At 31.3% G+C, this 26,707-nt stretch overlaps 1 protein-coding gene across 1 annotated transcript in view; it reads right to left on the reverse strand.

Annotated features, from left to right (window-relative positions):
- The window catches only part of LOC107439541 (glycerophosphocholine cholinephosphodiesterase ENPP6-like), a 36,745-nt gene extending 10,340 nt beyond the window's left edge, over positions 1 to 26,405 (reverse strand). Inside the window, exons 1-4 of the mRNA XM_016052170.3 lie at positions 26,043 to 26,405; positions 9,472 to 9,659; positions 6,070 to 6,241; positions 671 to 780 (exon numbers count right to left, since the gene is read on the reverse strand). Of these exons, the coding sequence (XP_015907656.2) occupies positions 671 to 780; positions 6,070 to 6,241; positions 9,472 to 9,659; positions 26,043 to 26,310 (738 nt within the window). The 5' untranslated portion in view covers positions 26,311 to 26,405. The remainder of the gene's footprint in view (positions 1 to 670; positions 781 to 6,069; positions 6,242 to 9,471; positions 9,660 to 26,042) is intronic.
- Positions 26,406 to 26,707: the final 302 nt, after the last annotated feature.

Genomic DNA, 26,707 nt, shown 5'->3' on the forward strand with positions numbered 1-26,707 from the left:
AGAAATATCTAAGTAACACTCTTTGCCAATTGATCTGCTTTTTTATTATCATCAATATTAGCATGGAATGGAAGTTCACTATTTTACAGTTCTTATTTGATTCATTGATCGTTTGTTTTATTTTAGCTACGTGAAGAGTTTCGGCATGGCGTTGAAAAGCTATTGACTATATGGCTGACATAGAATCAGCAAAGATAACGGCTTTCTCTAGTATTCAAATTATTTACCGTCAAGAAGACCATACGCACCTTTGCAACGAAGTTTGAAAAGTGATGGCCTATCGGTCATACCATGAAAATGAAAATAATCTCTCTCTTTCCCCTCCCAGCTTTCTTCATTTTGGGCTCTGGGGTGTAAGAAGCAGATATTACGGCTAAGTGCAAAATACTCAATGTTCAGCCCCCCCAGCATGTTTGGTGCTCTTTTTATCAACCCAATTAAAAGATCCAAAGCTGAAGTTTTTTTTCAGAAAAATACAGGTTTAGTTTTAATTAATAATATTTCAAAAACTTATTAATTCCTTAACAATAAATACTTGAAAAGTTACTCTGTTGAAAGGTAAATTTTAGATTTTAACTATATTGAAAAGTTGATATTAAACGCTGTTTTTAAAGCTTCAGATACGTACAAAAATGCATCTCTGGCAAAGTTAGAGAATTTTATTAAATACCTTTCTATCTAAACCTTTTCTTTCCATTTCACGTTGTGTCAAATCTAATAAGTTGTCTATATCCTTTATTGATTGTTTGCGTTCATAAGAGTTTGGCCCATATTTATGACCTAGAAGAAATTTTTCATCTGTTCAAAATTCAAAGAATAAAATAAGACACAAGTGTTATTCAGTATCAATTTATATCATTACCAAACAATATAGTCTCTACGGAAAAAAATGACAGTTCTATCTAAACACTTGGAGCTCAATAAACAACATATGTTTCAAACATTATTCCTAAGCATATAGCTCTAAATATAAATATGTATTTATTGGAAAATTAGAAGATGTGTCCGACATCCATAATGAAGCATGTCTAGAAAGTAAATACCTTTTTGTTCTACCGCAACCATAGTGGTAGTGTTGCACACACATATCTCAGGCAGTTGGATTGTCTGGCCACTAACGTCATTGCAGTCGGATTGTGCTTCTTTTACATATGTCAGTGAACATACAAAATGTTTAGGACTATTACGGATGTCTCCAATTGTAAATTGTTTTCTGTAGTACGGTTTTGGAATGCAATGTAAAGTCAGTTTTAATTTATCGTCAACACTTCATAATAAAATGCATTGTTAAGAGGTTCCACAAATTTCAAAATCTATTTATCATGAGATTGTCTTAAATCGATGTCAACTCAAAAAAGATATCTAGCTAGTGGTTGTCTCTCCAGTTGGCTTCTTTCCTTGATTAGGGTAGGAAGAATTTGGTTTTCTGCCACGACAAACGTCTGAACAATGTTTGGAAAAATAATTTCAGAAAAGCTCTTTCATATAACAAGTTTTTCTTTGAAAAATACATTTTTTCGAGAGTTTTTTCAAAACAGAACTTATTTTCAGTACACGTCTCGTATCTAAAAAAAGCCTTTGAAAATAGCTACTAAAACCTAAAAGAATATCATGCTTGTTTATTGCCGGATTACATATTGCAAGTTTAATTTATATGCTTACAGACTGATCTACCCTTACACTGTCTAATCAACTGTCTAATGAAAAAATCTATCTGAATCTATCTCAAAAATCCATCTATCTATTTGAAAAAAGTTATCTATCTGACATAAAATTTTTTATCTGATTTTAAGACTGTTCAAAATGCATGATTTTAGTATAGGAGTTTGAAGGTTTGTTGAACAATCGTCGCGAATTCTGCGAGATTCGTCTTCTATAAACTTTTTTATTTTAAGTTGCATTTCCTAATGAAGTGGGTTAATAGATATGTAGCATTAAACCTAATTCTTTAATTCATTTCACTCTAAATCTATTCATCCTAAATTCATTTCCTTAAAAATGAGCCTTGATGGCTCAGGGGATAGAGCGTTCGCCTTCCAATGGGGTGAACCGGGTTCGAATCCGAATCGATACGAATTCCGCATCCGGCTTGCACCGACCACAATGCTGACATGAAATATCCTCAGTGGTAGACTGATTATGAGTTAGAGTCCCTTTGCCGTCAGGATAACCGTGAGAGGTTCTCGTGGTATTCCTCTCCGTGTAACATAAATGCGGGTTAGCTCCATCAAAAAGTCCTCCACGAAGGCAAATTTCTTCCAATACTCCATTCAGGAGTTCCCTTGTCTTCTTGATTGGGTTCAAAATTACAAGTCTACGGAGTTGAACATTAGTAGTCATAAACCCATAAAATTGGGTCGGCTGTTCAACGACAGTTATAAAATAAAAAATAAAATGAAAGAAAGGAAAAAATTTTCTTAATTTCCCAAAATGCATTTTTAAGGCTTTTGGCAAACAACGGAAACTTTTGCGACTTCTGAATCTTCACAACCTGCATTGAGACATTAATTTTAAAAGTGTAACATTAATTTTTACGCCATATAATAAAATATTCAAAAAAATATTTGCTAAAATCATTCTTAAATAATATGTTTGCTGATATCAAAAGAAATACTGATAAAAAATATTTAGGTAATTCTGGTCACAGTAATGAAATAGACTAAACCTTTCTATTAAAAAAATAGTGCGTGGAGTCCCTCCGCGCGGAAGAAATTAAACTTCGCAACCTGCGACGTTAATTGTAGAAGAATCAGCAGTCGTAGAAGGATTACTAGTCCTACTCAACGACTCTTTTTCCTGCTCCGCTCGCTTCCGTGCTCTGTAATCACGGTAATATTGTGCATTTTTCCCTCGTGGACCTCTTGAACCAGTGGAAGTGCTTGTGGTTGCCTCATCGTCTCGCCCTGGAAAATGTATTTGTATTAATAATGTATGTGAATGCGTCATAATGTAATTTCAGAAGAGAAAACCTAACAATCAATTGATATTCACAAGAGACGTACCTTGACATAACCTTAAATCCGTCGCATTGTCCGTGGGATTGTTTTCACTCATTTTTTACAATTGTTATCCACTAAATTTGAAAATAAAAAATACTACCCTATTAAATTATATGTGTATCAAAACAAACTAAAAAAATATTTATAGAAAAACAATACTTTTATGACTTTTATTATTTTTATGCTAGTGAGAACCAAAACAATATGGAAATGAATGAGGGAAAACTGGATCCTACCACGTGATTTCCCGGCCAATAAAAATGTAGCGTTAAACGTTTAACGCAACCTTGTTGGAAGTCGCATAAGAAGTATAACTTCAATAAATTTTTACTCCTTTACATCCTCAAATCATTAATTTACTATAACCGTCTTATAAATTACTTATTTAATTTTAATATTTTCATGGAATAAGTTCCAATATAACAAAATCAAAAACCTTATTCAACAAAACTCATTATCTAAAGTGAAAAAAAAACACACTGATAAAGAAAATATCTTGACTTATACATTCTTGTAAAACAAGTTATTCAAACAAATGGTTAATTTAACGCATAATAAATTTAAATACCCCAAAAGAAAAATAGTTATCTTCTTCAGAAATGAAACATGCATATTATATCAGCTTTGGGACTCAGTAATTACCTCATCTGCATTCTTTAGGGAAAGCAAAATGGTTTTAGTCTATGGTAAATAATTCTCATTTAGTAATATGAAAAATATCTAACATAAGTCTTAGGGATTTGTGGAATAACACTGAAATCTAGAAATGGATGTTAGCCAAAACTACTTTTGTTTCGATGGGATATTTAGGGAAAAACAAAGAAACAAATAATACTAACAAGACACTTTTTCCCTGAACGTCTCTTAGGCGACGAATTCTTATTCATTACTTGTGGTTGAGAAGACTTAAGATAAAGAATGTAAACATAGGTTCAGAGGTTAATGATGAATGTTTTTTACTTCAGAATTCTTGGTATTTTAAGCATGCTTTTTCTTTTTTGATGTATGTCTTCGTAATTTAATAAATGTAATTAATGAAATATTTACAGAAGAAAATTGAGTCAAATCATTGTTTAAATAAAAACAATCGTTAAAAAAATTGCAAAAGCTTATTAGTTTATTAATTACGGATGCAATTCGGTTTGAAAATTTTGTCACATATTTCTTCAACTTCCTCAAAAAAACTATCTTGTTCTTGATTAATAATTTGATTTATCACTTAGACAAAAACAGGAGATGTTGAAAATTCAGCATTCGTTTTCCGAAGCAATATTTTAATACTTGTCAGGATTCAAAATTCGTTGCAATGTTCAGGAACATAAGATGCTACTAACTGATAAAAAATATAAAAAATTTATTTTTTTAAAAATAACATTGTTAAGATAAACGACGTGACTCTGCCTGAGGCAAAATTAACATTTGCAAATGCAAATATTTTAGTTGCAATAATCTGATATTCAGCAGAAAATACAGTCTTAATCATTCTCTGATTATTAGCGACATCTGTTGACGAACCAAGTAATTATTTTTTTTAAGTGAGGGGATAATAAAAATATGGTTTTCTAATCAGAAAGCAACAAGAACAACCAAACATGTCTGTCTGCAAGATTTTTAAATTCGTAAGTCATTTTTAAGATACTCGGCTTATTGTTCTAAGACTTTTAATTCATAAATCTAAATGATAGGATTATTCATATTATTTATGACTATGTATAACTGAACAATAAAAAAATCTAGTTTTTATTTGTTATTTAATGTATACATCGTAATGAATCCTTCATATTTGTTGTCTTTTCAGGTTTTTGTTGTTCTGGTTATTTGAACTCAACTTCTAACTGACTTGGAGATACAAATATTAATTCTTCGAGGAGGCGAGCAAATCTAAGAGATTGATTTCAAAATAGTTTTAGTATACATTTCTTCTTAAAATACAATCTTTTTTGTTCGAATAACTCTTAGATAAGAAGTTGAATATGTTGTATTTAAATATAAAATCATTTAAAACTATAAAGGGACCCACCCTTATAAAATTGCCTGGCAACTGAACTTACCAAACATTTTTTCTAAAGAGACATAATAATCCTGCAAAGTATCATTTTGACAATTAAGTATATTGACATTTTTATTTATACGATACTCAAAACAATAAAATAATTGCTTAAAACTGAGAACGAGTATCAGAAAATAATAGTAAAATGATTTGAAAAAAGGTAAAGATGTAGTGGCAAAAATTGAACTTTGAACTCAGTGGTAAAAACTAAAATTTAATCCCCTTATGATTAGGGGAAAAAATAGAGCAAAACCGTTTCGTCAGCAAAACTGTTTGAAACCGTCAAATATACAGAAAAAAATCAGTAAAAAATGTTTACATTTTCACAACTTTATTTTTCTTTAAAAGTTTTTTTCTGCGAAAATTATGTGTTTGTCGAATTTATAAATATTTCTTACAATATGTGTAAAATTAAATAAAGGCGATTGTTCTCAAATACATTTTGATATGAAACTATCACGTGTCCCATAAATAATAACCAATTTGTAAAATAAAATAAAGAAAAGTATAGAAAAGCAAAAATGTAAGATTCACAGCATTCTGTATGGGAAATAAATAATTTTAAGGCATTTGTTTTTAACAGTTTTCAATTATTTCAGTGCGCTGTTGACTAAAGAAACTATAAAATAATATTTTTTATTGTGTGTTAGAAGACGCCGACCAATTAGAATGTTTACAGGGGCAGTTGTTAATTTTGGTTGTTTGCTGCAATATGTTGCTGCTGGATTGTTTCGAAACAAAATTAACCGTACTTCTTTCTCTTTCAGTTTTTATTTAATTGATTATTTAAGTCGTGCGGTATTCTTTGGTATTCGTTCGATATATTTTTAATTATATATTAATTTTTATAGCCTATTATTAGAAATAATGTATCGAAATACAGAATTCTATAAATAAAGAAGTTTATAGACCAAAAATGATTTGAGGTGCAGAGTTATTTTTCTTTTTACAAATTATAAGCTAAACGCATGATTCAAATTAATTATTAAACTACACTCAATCATAAAAACATTTACTTACCGAAATAATCTACAGGCTCATAATAAATTTGAACTAAATGAGCATCATCACTTTCCAACATTTGCATAGCTGACATTAAGCCTTCTTTTGTATCTTCGTTGACAGATGGCCAAGAATATCCAACATATTTATATTTTCGACAGAATTTAGGCTTTTTTCCTCGTATTTCAACCTGAAAAAAATCTCTGATGAATATCATTTTAAAATAATTCCCTTCTTACGATGCTGAAATTTATTTTTAAAAACTTACTAAAATTTGTAATTATAAATTTCAATTCGAGTATAAAAACATCAAAAAAGATAAATAAAATTGTTAATATTATAGGAACATTTAATCTGTGATATTTGTTTCTAAAACTTATAATTTAAAAAAAAATAGGTTGCTTAAAAAGTTTTCGAATGGAAGTAGGGGCTGTCAACATGTAATGTCACGTTTGTTGCTGTTGTTCATTTACGTCGCACTAGAGCTGCACAATGGGCTATTGGCGACTGTCTGGGAAACATCCCTGAGGATGATCCGAAGACAAGCCATCACAATTTTGATTCTCTGCGGAGGGGATGGCACCCCCGCTTCGGTAGCCCGACGACCTGCACGTGAAGTTGAGCACTTTACGGTAGAACAGTTTAACGAGGACCAATACCGCACACCCTCGGGTCCCCAAGCAGGCTGATCCAAGTGGCCACCCACCCGCACACTGACCGCAGCCAGTGATGCTTGACTTCGGTGATCTGCTGGGAACCGTGTCTTAACGATCAGTCCACTGTGGGACATGTCACGTTTGGAAGGGAGGGAGAAAGTTAGTTGAATTCGTGACAGCCTAAGGAAGGGTTAAACAGAAGTTTGACATTTTAGTTAAAGTAAAACAGCTTGAAATTAAGCATTTAAGCATTAACATATTAAGCATTTTTTCCCTATTTTTATTATATATTTCTTCATCTTTTATAATAAAATAAGAACACATCAAATTTTAGTAAATGTTATGCTTACCAATTGTACAGAAACACGTAAATAAAATTGAAAAATAAAATTTTAAATATGATCGATAAAAAGTGTTTCGTGTCTAATATAGTGTGATAAGGGGTGTGNGGTATTAGGATGTCGTCCTCGTACCGCTGTGCAGGAAGTGTACTTCTAATGACGATCAAAGGGGTCCGGCTGTCAAAGGAAATTGCACCCCAGACCATAATACCTAGTTGAGAGCCGGTGTGGCTTGCAATAGTGAAGGTAGGATCCTCCCTCTGCCATGTGCGTCTCCAAACACGTCTTCGATGATCGTCAGGACACAGTTGGAAGCGGGATTCGCCGCTAAAGACTATACGCCCCCAGTCGGCATCATTCCAGCCTGATCGAGTCGATTTTGCGCGTCTTAGTGCGTTCTTGGTGCGTCGATTTTTTTGTCATAGAGTGTAATTCCCTTTTTACGATGCTAAAATTTATTTTTTAAAACTTAATAATATTTGTAATTATGAATTTCAATTCAAGTATAAAAACATCAAAAAAGATAAATAAAATTGTTAATATTATAAGAACATTTTGTCTGTTATATTTGTTTCTGAAACTTAAAATTAAAAAAAAATAGGTTGCTTAAAAAGTTTTCGAATAGAAGTAGGGGCTGTCAACACATAATGTCACGTTTGGAAGGGAGGGAAGAAGTTAGTTGAATTCGTGACAGCCTAAGGAAGGGTTAAACAGAAGTTTGAGATTTTAGTTAAAGTAAAACAGCTTGAAATTAACATATTAAGCATTTTTCCCCTATTTTTATTATATATTTCTTCATCTTTTATAATAAAATAAGAACACATCAAATTTTAGTAAATGTTATGCTTACCAATTGTACAGAAACACGTAAATAAAATTGAAAAATAAAATTTTAAATATGATCGATAAAAAGTGTTTCGTGTCTAATATAGTGTGATAAGGGGTGTGGTGAAATGTGATACTTTGCGACGAGGTTACATTTTCTTCTTCGAAAGCAAGAAAGGGTAACTTCTTCCTTACTTCCGATAGAAGGGTGAAAAAATATTGAAATAAAGGTGTGACATAATTTATGGATGGTCCCTTATTAAGTTCAATATTAAATAAATCTAATTGTTTAGGAACAGTACTAGTTAAATTCTCGTCACGGCAAGGCTTAGGGTCAATACTTGACAACTCAATTGCTTTAATTCAGTGCTAAAAAAGTCCCATTGCTTACAAATTCTTGTTACCGAAGATTTGCCGATTAACTCAATTTACTTGCGAAATTTTAATTTTAAGACGTTTCGTATTTTTGTACAACATTCAAATCCGCAGTTGTTGTTTGCTTTTTTTCAAATAATGTAAGTATAATTTAATGTTTTTATTATATATTTTGTATTAATTTTACAGATACCAGATGTACTTATAATATTTAACTCTAATAAGACATCATTTCTATCTAAGTCAGTTCTAAAAAAAGATGTCAATAAAAGTTTAGAAGATTAAATTGTGCACTGTAAATTATTCTGGATCAAATAATGGTAAAAGTAACGTATGGCATGGAACTTTTTACCGTAGAATTAATTTTTTCAGTTTTGGATCTATGTTCAGGAGCAAAAAATCTAATATACCATAACTTTTACTGAAATAACTACCGTAAAATTGCTGAATCACTCTAATTAAATAAATATTATAGTAAAAATTACGGTGCATGGTATTTTACAGTAAAACAGATTACATGGATGATGCGCCCAGTGTGATACCGTAATTTGATCCGGAATTTTTTTACAGTCTGGTAGCAAATACATAATTAAAAGTCATTGGTAATTTATGATTTTATTAAAGTTTGAATCACAGTTCTTTAATGAGTTAATTTAATTATAATCATTTAAAACATTCACCGTACATTTTTATAAGTACTTTGCGGTAAGTACTATTGTATTATGCCAGGATAGCCTGGTCAGTAGGGCGCTGGGCCCATGTCCGAAAATTCGCGGGTTCGAACCCCGCCGGCCGATGACTCCCCGTGTAGTAAAGTGACTGATGCACTTTAAATCTGTCGAGTGGCAAAAGTCCTCCATGGTCCCATAACAAATCAATACCTTTGAGGGTACTGGATTGGAGATCGATCGCTCACTGATTCCAGTCAAAATTACGATCTGTGGATGAATGAATGGATGTATGAATGGGTCCGCCATATAAACGGGTGCGACGTATGGTGTGGTAGAAGTCGAATTCTTGACCGGTTTCACCAGGCAAACTTGCCCGTGTGGCAAGTGGCATTAGAACCAACCAATCACTGTTGTATTATTCTTCCTAACTTCTGTAAGAAACAGTCTTATATTGGAGAAATTTCTTCTAGAGGTTTTTTTTTCGAGACACATAGGGACAAGGAGAATGTGGTTTATCATTGTTTCACAGTTAAGTTATATCGTGAGAATTACCTGACAGCCATCCCACCAATATAGAGCACTACGATATCCATTTTTTTCTGCTGTAATCCATAGGGGTTCGGCACTATCCCACCAATGCGGCACTGAGGCTGTATCATTAGGACTCATGAGAAAAAAATCCTCGTAATGGGAATCGTACATCATATTTTGTATAAATCCGTGGCTTTCAGCGTATAAACCTGAAAAATAAATCTGAATGAAATTTTTTATTGAATGCAAACTTTGATTAAGTTAAGAAAAGACAATTATTTAGCCAACTTACGAATGAATGGGTGTCTCATAAGTAATATAATACTAAAATGATAAAGGGAAAATTAAGTAAATCAAGAGAATTTGTTTTTCAATTTATCAAATCCCAGTGCCTCTAATGGCTTAGACATTTAGAGACGAGAGTTAATAATTACGACTTGAAAAAGATCAACTCTACTCTATGGGAACCAGGCCCAGAGGCCGGAGGAAGGAGAAGTTAAAATGGAGGGCTGTATGGGATAGAATAGAGGGAAAATCCAGGGCTCACCAAGGCTTGTAGTGCTGTAGAAGAAGAATTGGTGTCTCAACTTAGATTATGGAATAATGTTTAATACAAATAAGAATAAAAGAATTTCTTTCGAAAAAAAAAAAGCGAAATTTATCGATCTTATTTGCATTAAAATAGATACAGTTCATTTCTGGCACTTAAAATTTGCAATTAATCAAGAATTTCTTAAAGTTTTAAAACAATCATGAAAAACTTTTAAATTTCTGTTTGGATAAACACTGAGTTTTTTCATTGCTTTGGGGGTATAAATTGTCACGGTTAAATTAAGAAAAAATATAATAAGAATAATGGAATGGATTTACGATTCTAAATTTCAACAGCTAAGATACCCTGTACTGTTTCTGCTCCGAGTTAGACAATTAATTTGACATTTTAAATCATTTTCCATTAAAATGCTTAAAAAAAACTCTATTAAAATTTAGAGAAATGTTTTTAAGTAAAACAGTTTAACTTCCTTAGTTTTTACTTGAAACTGAAAGCATATTTATTAAAACAGGGGGAAATTTTTGGGTATTTCTAAGCTTACATTTCAGCTTTAAAACTTAACCTAAACCTTAAGATTTTCAAAACTTAAACCTTTTCATTAAAAGAATGTTTTAGGACTATTTAATTTTGCAAAAATAGTATTGAGCATCACCCAATACAAAAAGATAATGAGAGAATAAATTAGTTCAGAGGTAACAAATTCGGCCAAAATTGTTATTTTTCAATCAGATTTAGCTCTAAGCCTTAACAAAAAGAAAAAGAATGAAACTACCAACTTTATTAAAAAATAAAATGGTTGTTTTTGCATAATCAGGAAGGTCTCGCAAGCAAAAGCTTGCAAAAATGGATTACAGAACTCAAAATCAATAAATGTCAGATAGAATCTAAGTTGAAAAGCGTGTAACTGGTACTGAAATGAAAGAAAGAACATTCAAAATTAATTAAGAATGAAGAACTGATAACTGTGAAACTAAAAAACTGATAACTGTGTTTGATTCGGTTAATGCGCGAACTACTGTAGGTTATGAAAAAAAGTTTCAAAAATAATTTTGAGACACATTGATATGTATGCATAAGTAAATCACCTATTGTGACAACAAAATATTTAAACCGACTACCACTTATTGTAAACTGAATACATAATGTAATGAATGCTGTAAATTTGAAATATAATAAATAGAGGGATTTTTTTCTCCTAATTAAAAGTCCTATAGAGACAGAGCCACTATTATTTTCGCAGTCACCCTCCTACCGAAGAACTATGAAACTTAGAAACTTGAATATGAAGGCATATAAAAATTCCAAAGTGCGATGGAACAAAATATTATAACATTCGATATTTAGTTTGTGAATTATCAAAAGATAACTTAGGATTATGCAACGAGGGAGTTCTCGTCTAATAACTTGTTTACATTTTGATAATTGAATTTTTTTTTCGGCATTTGAAACTACATTGCTTACTTTTGATTAGCTTGAACTCACTTTTTCTATACTTTAAATTTTAAATTAATTTTGGAAGTGGAATAAAATTTTCGATGAAAAGTTTTTCGCTCAGTATGGCGTCATCTTAAGCAATCATAGAGATTGACTAATGACGAGAGCAGCGGGGGAAATATAGTTTGTCTACGATAAGAATTCCCCCAGTGCACAATGTCTGAGGACGTCTGTTCCTAATAATGAAATGGAGTCTTTGATCATGAAGTCTTTGAATTTAAAGCATAATTAATTAGAAACTAAAAATAATAAATATAAAATTCAAATCGATTTTGACTTAATGACTTAAAAATGAAAAACAAATATTAAGAAATTAATATACTTGTGACATTTTTATTTTAAAAAAAAGAATTAATACCATACTTATAAGCATTTTTAGTTCATTGATCAATTCGTAATAATATAGTAATTATAAAGTTGTGCTATCTTGTTACAAATTGCGCTATTTTGTGATTGTTTTGTTTTTGTAATTTTTTTACTTAATTGTACCAATAGGAAGATTTCTTACTTAGTTTAAACTATTTTTTAGGATCACCAGTAGTCAATAATAATTTTTATTGCTTAAAATCAATACATTTTGAATTGATGCTTAACATTTATTAAAAATGAATCGCATGATTTTTTTAAAAATTTATTTTAATTTAACCTTGAATTTCTTTCTTTTTTATAACATATTAGACAAAATAATTTGATCAGAAATCAAAAATTTACCTAACTAAATATAAATTAAAATTATTTTGTAAATCACTAATGATAATTTTTCATTCTTTAAGCCACACCACATCATTATACCAACTGAAACTGAACTATATATCTTCGTTAATTTTCCTGAACTAGAACTGATTTTTTAAAAAAAAAAATCATGATACAAATTATAAATCAATCAAAAGTCAGGTACTTAAGCAATTAAAAAAACAATCTAGTTTTTTTAAGTAAAATAATTAAACAATGATGGCTAGGGTTAATATCTCAAACTGAAAATTTTACCCCACTTTTTTCTGGAAAAATAAAAATAAATTACTTTACATTTCTTATAAAAGCTGATTAATAGCTCTCAATGCACAATTTATCTTAATAAGCGAAGAAAATTTCATGCATCGGTTGAGTGATTATGTTGGTGATAATTAGAAAGTTCTTTCATTAATATTATCTTCTACTGTTTTCTTGCTAAGTTAGAGCCCTATCAATAAGTTTGTGGGACATTGCGTGTGAGAACCAATTAGTGTTTCAATAAAAATAAGTATCTTTATTTTTTAGAAGTTAAGTGTTCTTTCGATGTTTACTTATAAACAGGATAAAAAAAATCAGAAATTATTACTTAATAGCGATAGGGAAACTTGGTAGACAATGAAAAAAAAATATTTATTTAATTTCGAAAGATTTATTTAAAAGTTAATAATGTTGCAAGGGAAAATAACGAATTTTTAAAATAAGTAAATTACTCAATTTATAAGAAATTTAAATAAAGAATCGATGTAATTGCTTTGCATATTAATTGAATTAAATTTAATGCGATTAGTTGATATCTTTTTTTGCTAAATAGACAAAAAAATACTTTTTTTCTAATTCTCTTGCACTACATTCTCATCCCTAGATAATGAATTGAACCCGTTAAATAGCTTTTGATATAATGATCGGATTTTTATGTATTAAGGCTTAATCTTAAAGCTTTGTATCAATTTAACGGTTAACTTAAAATTACTTTAAAAAATTTTTAAAAATTTTTTAACCTTTTAATTTAATTTTTTGTTGACAATAAGTAAATATAGTAATAAAATAATGTTAATTAGAAATAATATAGTTAAGAATATGATGCATAATAATAAATAATGATAAATAATTATCATTTTTTACATTAAATTATCTATGAATAAACGAATTTTATAATTGTGTCCAAAAGTTTTAGATTCGCTTTAGAAGTTCTCGAGATATAATGATGTACGCAAAATTTTAAATTAACACCCAGAAGTTCATACTTTTGACCGTCATCTTGACCAAGCTATTTGTAATTTTATATTATAACGGTCATTGAACTACCGACCAAATTTTCAGTTTACGACTGCCAACGTTCAACTCCTTATCATTGCAATTTTGAACCCAACCCAGAAGACAAGGGACTCCTGGTTTAAGCATCGAAAGAAATTTGCTTTCGTTGAGAACTTCTTGCTGGAACCCGCATTTGCGCTACATGGAGAGGAAAACCACGAAAACCTCCACGGTTAGCCTGAAGGCTAGGGCACTCTAAACCATGATCCGTCTACCACTGAGGATATTTTACGTTAGCACTGTGGTTGGTACAAGCCGGATGCGAAATTCTCACCGATCAGTCATCGATGGAATTCGAATTCTTGTCACCTCATTGGAAGGCGAAAGCTCCATCCCTGAGCCATCACTTCTCTTCACTTCTTCAAGCTATTGAGATTATTTTTCGAAATTGTAGCTGACCCCCATATTTTAAAAGTCAGGAATCCAAAACAATCGATAAAAAGATATGTTTATTCAGAAAAAGTAAATATTTGTGTTTTATTTCTTCACTTAGAATATGGCATGCTCTAATTAATTATAATATTTCAGATTTGGTACTCAAATTATTAAGATTTCGTCTTAGAACGTAAAAATCCGATTATTAAATCAAAAGTAATAGAACTTATTTAGGGTGTTGCACATTGCGTATCATAACATCTAATTTTAATTGTTAGATAATTTCATTTTGTTAAGTTGATTTTTATTTATTTATATTCTGGAAGCTTTGTAAGACTTTCCATCGATCCTAACAGCATCAACAACTTTTGGAAATGGAAGCCTTCTTTGGAATTGGAAGCCATGATGACCAAAATAAAACACCTTAGTAAACATAAAAAGAGGGAAAAACCACGAAACTGAAAACTTTCAGATTCCTGTAGTAAAACCAAGGCATTCAACTTCACCAAATAATAAAACGTTTATTAGTTACTTACATAAAATTATATATCGTGTTTGAAAAAAACTTTAGGTTTTTCTGTTCTAATTTATTATGATGTAATAATTATGATGTAATGATGTTAACGCACACAAAAGAGTTCCTATAGTTCAGTGGTAAAAGCAGCGAAATTACACGCAGAATATGTAGGTTTGAATACACTTCCTGCCTTTTAAATAATGATTTCCTACTTTTCTTTCCTACATGCCTTTTATAAAAAGGGTTTTAGAATTCCCGTTTTTATTTATTTTTTTTTTACTTTTTGGCCACATAGTCAAGAAGTGTAAGGACGGAAACAGTATGCACGATCTTCAAAGATCCCCCAAGAAGGTCGACTCAACGTGAAGACGCTTTAATCCGTGGAAATTCGTTTGCTGATCCAAACGAAGTTCTACTCAAATATGCAAGCAGATAGCCACTGAACATGGATTCACAGTGATTAAGCAGACCACAAACACTGCTGGGTTTTGTGAACAGGTTTTTGTAACAATGTTCCTTTCATCTAGATAAAAAATGGGATGATTCGATTTAAATTTACAAAGGAGCACGAACTATGAGCAACTAAAGATAGGAGGAAAGTTTTTTTGAGTGATGAATTCAAATTCAATTTGTTCGAAAGTATCAATCGACGTTTTATTCGTTTTCCAAAAGAAACTAGAATGGATCCCAGGTATCAACGCCCAGCAGTGAAACACGGAAACAGATCTGTAATTGTCCGTGGAGCTTACCATCATAATGATTTATCCCTGCTTGTACACATTGATAGGACTATGAATCAACATGCTTATTAAAACATTTTAGAGGTTCACGTGCTACCTAATGCTAGTAAAAAGATGATTCGTGGATGGATATTTCAGCCAGATAAGGAAGATAAGTACACATCAAAAATTGTGTAGAGCTAAGAAGGTTAAAGTTTTGAACTGACCTTGTCAATCACCTAACCTGAATCCAATAAAACACTTTTGGAAATTCATCAAACGAAAATTCGGGGTACGGAAGCGTTTTTCAAATGAAGAACTCATTCAGAATCTTGGCGAAAAATGGACCGAAAATCCACTCTAGATTACCTTGTTAATTGCCCAGATAGTGTACCGCAGTCATCAAAGCAAAAGGATATGCGTGGCAAAAATCCACTCTAGAAGGCCACGTTAATTCCATACCCAGATAGTGTGCCGCAGTCATCAAAGCTAAAGCATATGCATGGCAAAAATCCACTCTAGAAGGCCACGTTAATTCCATGCCCAAATAGTTGCGCCACTGTCATCAAAGCAAAAGGATATGCGGGGCAAAAATCTACTCTAGAAGGCCACGTTAACTCCATACCCAGACAGTGTGCCGCAGTCATCAAAGCAAAAGCATATGCATGGCAAAAATCCACTCTAGAAGGCCACGTTAATTCCATGCCCAGATAGTTGCGCCATAGTCATCAAAGAAAAAGGATATGCGTGGCAAAAATCCACTCTAGAAGGCCACGTTAATTTCATACCCAGATAGTGTGCCGCAGTATCAAAGCAATAGGACATGCATTTCGAAAATCCCCTCTAAGGCCTTGTTAATTCCATGCCCAGACAGTGTGCCGTAGTCATCAAAGCGAAAGGATATACATGGCAAAAATTCACTCTAGAAGGCCTCGTTAATCCCATGCCCAGATATAATGCAGCAGTCGTCAAAGCAAAAGGATGTGCAACGAAGTATTAAAAATGTACTATATTTTCTTACCTAAAGGTTATTAATTTCAATAAAAGTTTGGAGAAACTGAATAGTTTAAAATCTTGTTATTTCAGTTTTTCAAATTCTCGTTTGGTGTTTGTTAAATTAAAAGTTTTCAAATCTATTATTTGTTTCTCTCCCTGTATAATGACAAAAGCTGCAAATTACCACTTTACATCATTAAGAAATTTTGCCTAAAGAAAAAGTTAATACAGAAAACATGCCATCTCAAACATGCTCCTTGTTGTATTTGTCTATTATATATATCGTTTCCATTTCAAGCTAATCATTAAGTTTGCTTATTTCAAAAATTACAAATAATTTAATATCTAAATTCAAGTCTTAACAGGTAAGACCAATAAAGGTAAGAATACATTACATGAACCTATTTTTATATACAGAAAATTAAAAATGCTAAATAAGCCATATAGTTTATGTTGTAATTAGAGATTCTCTTAAAATATTTACGGAAAGCAAAAAACAAACAAAACCTTCGAAGAATTCAAGAGAGGAGTAACAATAATAAATTTCTGATATATTTTCTATATTGAATAAAATTTAAACAGTTATTTTAAAGTTCCATATAGTACTTGATTGGTAACAACTTGTGTAAAACAGCAATTAATAGGAGAATGAAATTTTTAACAAAAAGAACACGCAAAGTGTAACGAAAAACCATTAATCACCTTAATTATCGCAACTCATTAGTGTTACAAAATGCAATCTTTCATTTTAAATTGATGTCAGTAACTGAAAAGCAATAGATTAAATGAACTAAATGAAAGTCTTTCAATTGAACTAGGCTCTAGAATAATACTAAATGTGGTTTGTAAGCTTTTCTAAAGTAACTGTTAGAGTTTTTAGTGAAAAGAAAAAGTTTTTCCAAATGACCTAAGTATTTTTTTTTATATTTGCGAATCAAATAAGAGTAGTTGTATTGACACAAAATTGGAAAATGTAGCGTAAATGTTTCAAACAAAAGTTATTAAAATATGCAGTGTGTCAGGTAATTAAACTGAGAACACTCTAAGACCCTTGTACCATCATATAACTGACAACAACAAAATGCCAAATTATAAAATATTCCGAATCAAATTACGGTATAAAGTACCAGAACTTTACGTACTGTACCTATTTTACAGTAATCTGTAAATCCCAGTTTACCGAAAAATTCATTTTTAACGTAAGATATTATGCCGCAATTACTATAGTAATAATTATTTAATTAGTGTGAATTAGTGGTTTTACGGTGATTATTACTGTAAAAATTACGGCAGATTTGATTTTTACTTCCGTAACATGCTCATTCAAAAATAGACTTAACGATAAATTACCGGCACCCTGAGTGCCGGTACTTTTTACCATAATTTCATCTGGAATTTTTTACAGTGCTGAAACTGAGCCTAAGAGAAATAAGAAAACGAAATTTTCGTTACAAAAATAAGTTTAAGAATTTACAGGTACTTTATTTACGTCCCACTAGAGCTGCACAATGGGCTATTGGTAGTGCTGCAAGTTTGTCGCGGGAAAAAAGACCCCAAATTCGCGGAAAAATCGCGGGAAATTTTGAAAATTACACAAATTCTAAACATAATTTTTTTTTTATATAAATGATGCAAAAGACAGAAATTGCGCGAATAATAAAAAAAAGCTTAAAAATACACAACAAAAGTATTTCTTTGAATTTCAAGCAATATTAATATTTTCATTTAAATGAACAGAATTTTGGAACAAAGTATTGTACATTGTCAGATTATTCTCATTTATCCTTCGTCTTTCATCACTTAATACATTTTTATACTTAGAAAACGATCTTTCTGCGTCGAAGTTGTTTTTAGGCACCGACAAACTTCGAATTGCCACTTTTGCCAATTTAGGAGCTTTCGGTCTTTGATTTCCAAAACTCAATCAATTTTCCTTCACCAACGCGCAATTCCTTGACCGTTGCTTTGTAAGAAGTAATTGCTGTGAAAACTCAAGCATTCTACATTCAAACTGCTAGATACAAGTCCCTACTAACTACTAGTCCCCCCTCCCCTTCATCTAGAAACTGATCCATATTTAAGAAATCACAAGAAGTCGTCTAGGAAAAATTAACTGGATATGTAGAAAGGCAGTAGAAATTTCATTGCCCAGTGCAATAGCATGTGCAATAGCATGTATACCAATTTTTCTGTCTAAGATTTGATTTATAACATTTTCCTTCTTTTGTGATTTCAATTTCTTTTGTACTCTTACTGACTTCAGGAAGGTAATTACCCTCCTTAGGTGTAGAAAGACCACCTTAGTTGACAAGATTGTGATTATCTCTGAACTATTTTCATGTCATTTTGCTATTGATTCACTCCCCTAAATATCTAATCAATTTTACATGTTCAATTTAAGGTTCAGGAAAATAAAAAATTCTGTTTAATAAAAACAATAAATTAAAAAAATCACATTTTAAGCAATTTTCGCGCAAGTCGAGACATATTGAGAAATTCACGGATTTTAGGACAAAAGATGACAATTTCGCGGAAATTCGCGCCGCGACAAACCTGCAGCCCTAGCTATTGGTGATAGTCTAGGAAACATTTTTGAGGATGATCCGAAGACAAGATATAGCAATTTTAATCCTCTGCAGTGGGGATGACTCCCCTGCTTTGGTAGCTCAGCAACCTGAGCGTGAAGTCGAGCATTTTTCGGTAGAATAGTTTAATCAGGACCGATACCGTGCTCCCTCAAAGTGGTCACCCATCTGCTAACTGACCGCAGCCAGTGATGCCTGACTTCGGTGTTCTACTAGGAACCGTGTCTTTACTACTGCAGTCCACTGCGGGATTAAGAAGTTACGGAGTGGAAATAATATATCATTGATGACTGAAAATGCATACATGGTTAAGAAAGGGAATTGTGTACAGCATTAAACGTCAATAACATCAGCAAATGTCATTTATGAGACTTTTAATTACAAAAGATAATAGAAGATTGCCTCAATTCATGAAAATCAGTGAGGTTGCTTCATGATACTTTTAACATATTTTGAGTAAGTTTCACCTATATCTATCTATATCATCCGTTTTCTGTATTTTCGTGCATGTTTTGTAATCATCTACAAGCAGTCATATTGCCAGATGAAATGTGGTTGCAGTAGCATGATTTCCTTAACATTCATTTCTCTTTTTTAGAAACGAACCCTTTCCCCCACTAATACAGCACTATATTGTTAAGTTTTTATATCCGTCATTGAAAAGCTGACCGAATTTTTGAGTTTACTACTAATGAGAAGCCTATACTCCGGAACCTTGTAATTTTGTACCTAATCCAAAAGACAAAAACACTCCCGATTCAGGTACTGGGAGAAATCTTCCTTCGTGGTGAACTTTTTGATAGAACTAACTCGTATTTGCGGTACATGGGGAGAAAAACCACGAAACCCTCCCACGATTAGCCTTACGGCAACAGGATTCTGACCCATTATCTGTATACCACTGAGGATATTTCACGTCAACACTGTGTTTGGTGCAAGCCAGGTGTGAAATTCGTATCGTTCAGCCATTAAAGGAATTCGAATCCGGGTCATTGGAAGGCGAATGCTTTATTCCCTAAGCCACCACGCCTCAAAAAAAATTTCACCTAATTTTACTTGCGAATTTGGCTCCTTTTCGACTATTTTATCATGTAAGAACCATAGGAGGAAACTTAGTTTAAACACTTTATAATTTTAATCCAAAGTCCTGATTATTAGAGGAAGAAAATAACATTTATAAATTTACATTATATTACAAGCATACAATATTGTAAAAGTAAACTTTTAAACAAATTTCTGTAAGGAACTGTAGAAAATTTTCAACTGATTTCCCATTTATCTTATATTTAGTTTTTATAAATAAAAGTAAATAAAAATATAAATAATAATTAAGTCAGTTTTTTTAAAAATTAATTAATTTAATTTTTTTAGATGCTACTTTATGAATATTGATTTTATAATTTTATTATTATTTCCACTGTCTTAAAACTTCCAAACCAAGCTGGAATTAATGCTGAATACTCATTTGTGGAAAAACTGAAACCACATCAATTCTTAAGTTTTAATTGAGACTTAAAACAAAACTATGAGGAAAATTAATTGTATTTTTTCAAGAAATACTCTTTAAGTATCACGATTGTTACACAGGACCAGTAAATTAGCTTGTTTAAACATTACGAAGCTACAGACAAATATGTAACTTTCATGATGATTTGAAATTGCTTCGTTCCTCATCAATCAGTGAAGCAGTATAAAAGAAGGCAAACAGCAAAATCTTCCTGGTTTATGGCTTTCAATTTTATTATCCTAAATATTTACTAAAAGGCTAAGCTTTAAAAAAGTTATATTATTAACCTTTTTATTAACTTCATTTGATACTTATGTTTATTTTTGAAACCTATTTATAAAATTTATTTTACTTTTTAATTTGTTTATTTCCCAAAAGTAGATTTCCTAAAAATTAATTAGGTTTATAAAAATACAGACTATTTAAAAAAAGGAAAGCAACTGGGAACAAATCTAAATATAAGGTAACATTCGTATTAGTGCATTTGGCGAGAAACAATAAGTTAAAAAAAATTCTTTTACTACTATCTGGAATATTTTGGGCTTCGAACAGAGTCAAAAATAAAATGGCCATTCATTCCGTATCGGGAAGCGAAGAAATTGATCTCGCCTCGATTCTTGCTTCGAAATTTGAAAAGAGGAATAGTTTGGCTATTCAGCAGAAAATGACCAATGGAATTCGAAATTGACCACTGACTATTTGCCGTGAAAATGAAAAATAACTCTTGAAAACATTCAGCAATATATTGTAACTTTTATTGAATAGTTTACTGAAAGCTTTGAGCAGTAATTTGTATATTGATTTTATATTAGTTAAACATTAGATAATATTTTGTTAACTCTTCGAAATTCTTAATAAAATAAATATACGTCGAATCTTTTGTTAATCTTTCCAAGCGTTAAGTAGAAGTTAAGTAGATACCTAGATATTAAGTAGAAGTTTATTATTTTACTAAGAGGAATATTAATTAAAATCAATAATACATTGGAGTCATTTGTGGTTAAACGGTGGTGCTTAGAATAGATTTATAGTTCTATTAAAATATATTCTAATATTTTTTAATACTTATTACATTTATTTTTAGCTACTATAAAGAGCAATCAATGTTCTGAAACTTACTAATCTCTACATATATGAAAGTAAAAGTCCGTCTGGATGTATGTTCGCTTACAATTCGAAAACGAAAGCACCGATTTGAATCAAGTTTTTTTTTCACAATTTGCAAATTTTCAAGGTGTGGTTTTTTTACAGTCACCTCTTTGCTTTACGTGGTGGACGACACTATTGAAAATACGAAATTTCATTGATGAAAAGCATTATCATAAACTAAAACGTACGTTGTCATGGAAACAGCATGTTTTACCAGATATTTAGAAAATAGTAGCAGACGAAACATCTAGAAAAAATTAAATATCCTTAAAGCTCGCTAAACTCATTGTTTATCTGGCAGAAGTAAAACATGCAAGAAGCAAATACAGTTCGAAATAAATGATCGAAAATTGAAAAAAGATTACATTTCACCGTCAGTGGTAATGTGAAAACATAAGCATACTTATTCTTATTCGTCCAAATGGCATTTCAATTTCCAGGCTTTTAAATTTATCAAATTCCAATACTGAAACAATTTTACGAACCTCAAAATTTAAACTTCTTAAATTTTATATTATTATTCCTTAAAGAAAAATATAATAAACTTCATAAAGTATTATATAAAGACTGATTTAAACTTTTTAACGTAAATGCTCATTTACTTGATTATGATGTTTTTTAGTTCCTGAACAGCGCCATTAAGCTAAATTATTTTTGGAGCTTATTTTTTGCTTTAAATTGTATTGTTTACTGTTTCAAGTTAGTGTGTTCTTTTAACTTAAAGTTATAACAGTTAAAGTTCGTTTATACCCTGCTTCCAGTAGCAGGTTTCAGTTAGCTTTAGGCAAAGAAAGCTTAACTTTAAGCCGAGCAAACTTAAATCCTTTCTATTAACCCACATCTGAGCTAGCTAACTAAAGCTTTTTTGGTTGTGAGGATATATAAGATTGAGTTAGAGATTACAGGCTTTGTTGTTTGTTTGAGCTCAAAAACATCACGTTTGCTCCTTTTTTATTTAGCAATCGACTCTTTGCATTAAAATAAAAAAAGATTGACACTGCAAATTTTAAAATCATGTTTCATTTGCTCATTAACTTTTTTATTTCTTTTTTGCCCCCAAAAAACCAGTTTTAAGATCCCTTATAGAGTATTAAAAATATACAAATAACACAAGCATTCATACAAAATTAGTACAGCAAGATCAAGAAAAAAATATTTCGTTTTATTTTAAGTTGCATACTAACCCGGTACAGGAATAGCAATTAATTTTTGCTTTGCTATTCTGTGATCCGTGTTTTAAATAAATGTAGTTTTGTAAAAACCAGATTTATTCGTAAGAGTCACTATGATTATTAGCATATTTCCTTTTTCTTAGCGTTAGCATGCATTGTATGAAACACTTTAATAACTTCGATACCAAGGGCACCATATAGACATTTAAGAGACAAAAATGAAATCGACTCTAACTTGAGCAATATGACTTTACTATACCTATAGATTGATTTGATTTTTGACTGTACGATTTTAAATCTCGAATAACTAGAAATTCTACTTCTTTAAAAAGGTGGGAAAGCTGGTCACCGGAAGTATATTGAATAAAATTAGTATTGAATGAAATTAAACTATTATTCCAATTGTTTGACAAAGCAGGAGCAAATAAGACTTTAATATTGCCTTGTACTTGAAAAAACTGATATATAAGCAATGCAAAACTTCAAAAAGACTGAAGCATTACAAAAAATCTGTGGTAGTGAAATTTCATGTGTTACACGAAAAAAACATGTCGATAGATATTTTGTAAGTCAAAGTCATACGGAAAATTTTCGTGCATAACAGATTTTATCAATAGGGTAGCGTACTGTAAAAGTCTGTACAGTTTACACGAAATTATCTGACGTTGATTGTATTTGCAGTGACAAAGCGTATCGTCGAACGTGACGGTATAGTGAAGTGATGTCGAGGCGATAGAGAGTCGTGTATTCATTGAGAGTGGTAATGTGGAGAGTTCTGGAATAAATGTTAGCTAGTTGGGATCCCACCAGGTAATGTTGGGCCCGAAACTACAGTTTCTGACAACAAGAAAAAATAGTGTACAGGTTTAACAAATATCTTTTAAGACAAAGTTCTCTTAAGGAAGTTTTTTGTACAGCCAAATAAATTAAGTTCGAAAATGTTATATATGTTGCATGTCACCCATCGCTATGATTTGCTTCTTTTCTTGAAATTCTTATATCCATCAAGGAACAGCCAACCAAATTTTATTTTCGCACTTACGACTACCAACGTTAAACTCCGTAGTCTTGTAATTTTGGACACAATACAGAAGACAAGGTAAATCCTGGATCAAACATTGGGAAAACTAGCCTTCGTCGAGAACGTCTTGATTGAACTAAACTGCATTGGTGCTACATAGTGAGGAAAACAACGAAAATCTCCCATGGTTAGTTTGGCGATAAAGGAACTTTTACCCATGATTCATCTACCCTTGAGGATATTTTGCATAGGAACAGTGATATTGATGTAGAAGCAGAATTTGGTTCTATCAGACATCGCTGACATTTGAACTTGGGTCATCTCATTGGAAGCAGACGCTGTAACCTACGAACTCTCAAGACACACTGATATTTATTTCTATAAAATAAATTACAGTAGAATTACAGAAGCTTGTTGGGAACGTGAAATGTCTCACTATATAGCATCTAGAGGTACTCTTTTCAGTGGAAAAAAAAAATCAGAATTTCCCTTTTGTTGTGCTTATATATCGTCAAAACAGAAAGAAAATCTGTAAATAAATTCTGTATTAATGCCTTCTATTATCAATCTGTGTCATTGATCTGTTTATGCGTCACATATATCTGTTTTCTGTAAATATTTGTCCTTCGACTAATGAAGATTTTGTAGTAAATTTTAGTAGTTTTAAAAACCGGAAATTTTACTATGAAAGTTAACATACATATTTTACTTTTTACAGAACATGAGATTGGTTGATGCGATATTATTAGTATTTTTTCACAAAATTAGAGAAAACGCGATTTAAATGGATATATTTATGAAACTTCTTAACCAATATATTACTCCATCGGTTATGGAATTATTTTAGTAATCTAATCTACTAAAAATGTTTTTAATAAAATACTTCAAAAATTCTGTAACTGATAATAGATACTTCTCAAAATATTAAAACCAATTGGACCATTAAATACCATCTTTTTATGATAATTATTTACATAATTTTTTTATACATCTTTATTTAGTTGAATAAGAAATTACAATTAACCACTCTTAGATTGTAGCACAGTGGTCTTTTGTTACGGTGTGAAACAAATCTTAGTTTCTTAGAATGTTTACAAAAAGATTCTTGCGATTTTTCTAACAACGGTAATAGGTAAACATTGAGCCGTTATGCCTCAAGGGCCATAGCGCGTTCGCCTTCCAATCAGGTGAACTGGGTTCGAATCCCATTGATGGCTGGTCGCTACGAATTCCGCATCCGGCTTGTACCGACCACAGTGCTGACGTGAAATATCCTCAGTGGTAGATGGATCATGGGTTAAAGTCCCCTTGCCTTCAGGCTAACCGTGGGTGATTCTTCCGGTCTTCCTCTCCATGTAACGCAAAGGCGGGTTAGTTTCTTCACAAAGTCCTCCACGAAGGCATATTTATCCCAATACTTGATCTAGGAGTTCCCTTGTCTTCTGGATTGGGTTCAAAATTATAAAGTCACGGAGGAGGCTTAATGTAATATCTAATCAATGTTAATTGCAATTTGTTATATTTTATAACATGCCTTTCTTAAATACCTGTTTCAATTATTTAATAATAGGAATCTGAGTCATAATACTTTTACATTTACACTTATATACTTTTAATAAGTGTTTCATATTGGGTACCATTAAGTTTATAATGTCCAGTTTTATGAATTCAAATAAATTAAAATAGTTTATAGATAAATCATTATGAAGTTTTGCGGTCTTTATTTTTTAAAGCCAATATAATCTATAGCTAAGCTAATATAATCAACCGAAATATTTATAAATTGTGCAAATATGTGCTTCATATTTCTTGCTACTTTAATAAGATGTTAAATTGAATCATATTTCTGTTCACGCTAAACCATAGTATTTGCACTGTAAAAAACGGATTAAATAAGGTTAAAAAGTATATCAATACTTTTTATCGAGAAATTCATTTTTATCAGAACGTTTCATAGAAAAAAAAATCCGATGTGCCATAATTATTGCAATAATTACCGTAAAATCACTGAATCATTCTAATTAAATAAGTATTACTGTAAAATTTATGGTAAAAATGGAATTTGTCATAAAATGGATATTACGGATGATGCACTTTAAAGTGCTGGTACTTTGTACCGTAATTTAATCCAGAATTTTTACAGTGTGTAATACAGGTCAATTAGAAGCATAATATTATTCAACTCAACACAACAATAAATTAGCAACAAGTTTGAACGACATTTTAGTTGAACACGTTTCTAACAATGTATTTTAAATTATAAAATAGTTGTCTTTACTAAATCCCATTAAATTATATATTTCTCTTTCTTTATAACATCACTTATATTTATAATATATTATTTGAATGAATTCTAGTATAAATCTAGTATAAACTCATAACACTTCTATTCACTTTAATTTTTAAAAAAAAACGACTTCTAAAAACATACATTATTTAAACAAAGATACGTACTCACCAGTAACAATTGTGTACCAATTAGGGTAAGAATTAGATGGGAAAATAGGTGTCACATACGGAGCTCGTACTCCATTTTCAGCTAATTTCCTGAATCCGGGAAGTCCGGCAATATCCTCGTCAGGATAATCCCACCGACATCCATCCACTAGTATCAAAAGTAATTTATTAGCCTCCCCTCCAGAGGTTTTATCACTGCTATAATAAGCGAACGATGACAATCCTTCGAAAAATGCCGATAACAAGAAAAGGAGAACAGCGAAAGTCATCGCATGTGTTCCCGTTTTCGGGAGAAACCGGAAAATGCGCGTCAGTTAGTTTGTGCTCCTGAACGTCGTCTGGCTGGCCTAGTTTACCGCACTCTGGAGTCTTCGGCTTTTTGGAGGGAAACAAAGAGATTGCTCACAATGCAGTCCTTGATTTGGATTGGGAAAGAGCGGGAAGACTTAATAAAGAAGAGTTTGTCGGAAATTGTGAAAAGGAAGCGGTAAAGATTTTTTTCACGTAAAGGACAATTTTTGGTTGAGCTTTTATTCGATATTCTTTTTTATTTAGTAGAAAAAAAGAAGAAGCTAGCTGATTAAGATAAGGTTATGAATTCAGACTAAGGTGCATCATGAATAACCTTAAAAAAATTAAAATTTCAATTTGATTAAAAATTTGTAA

The sequence above is a fragment of the Parasteatoda tepidariorum genome, chromosome 3 (assembly GCF_043381705.1).
Source record: "Parasteatoda tepidariorum isolate YZ-2023 chromosome 3, CAS_Ptep_4.0, whole genome shotgun sequence".
NCBI classification, from domain to species: Eukaryota; Metazoa; Arthropoda; class Arachnida; order Araneae; family Theridiidae; genus Parasteatoda; species Parasteatoda tepidariorum.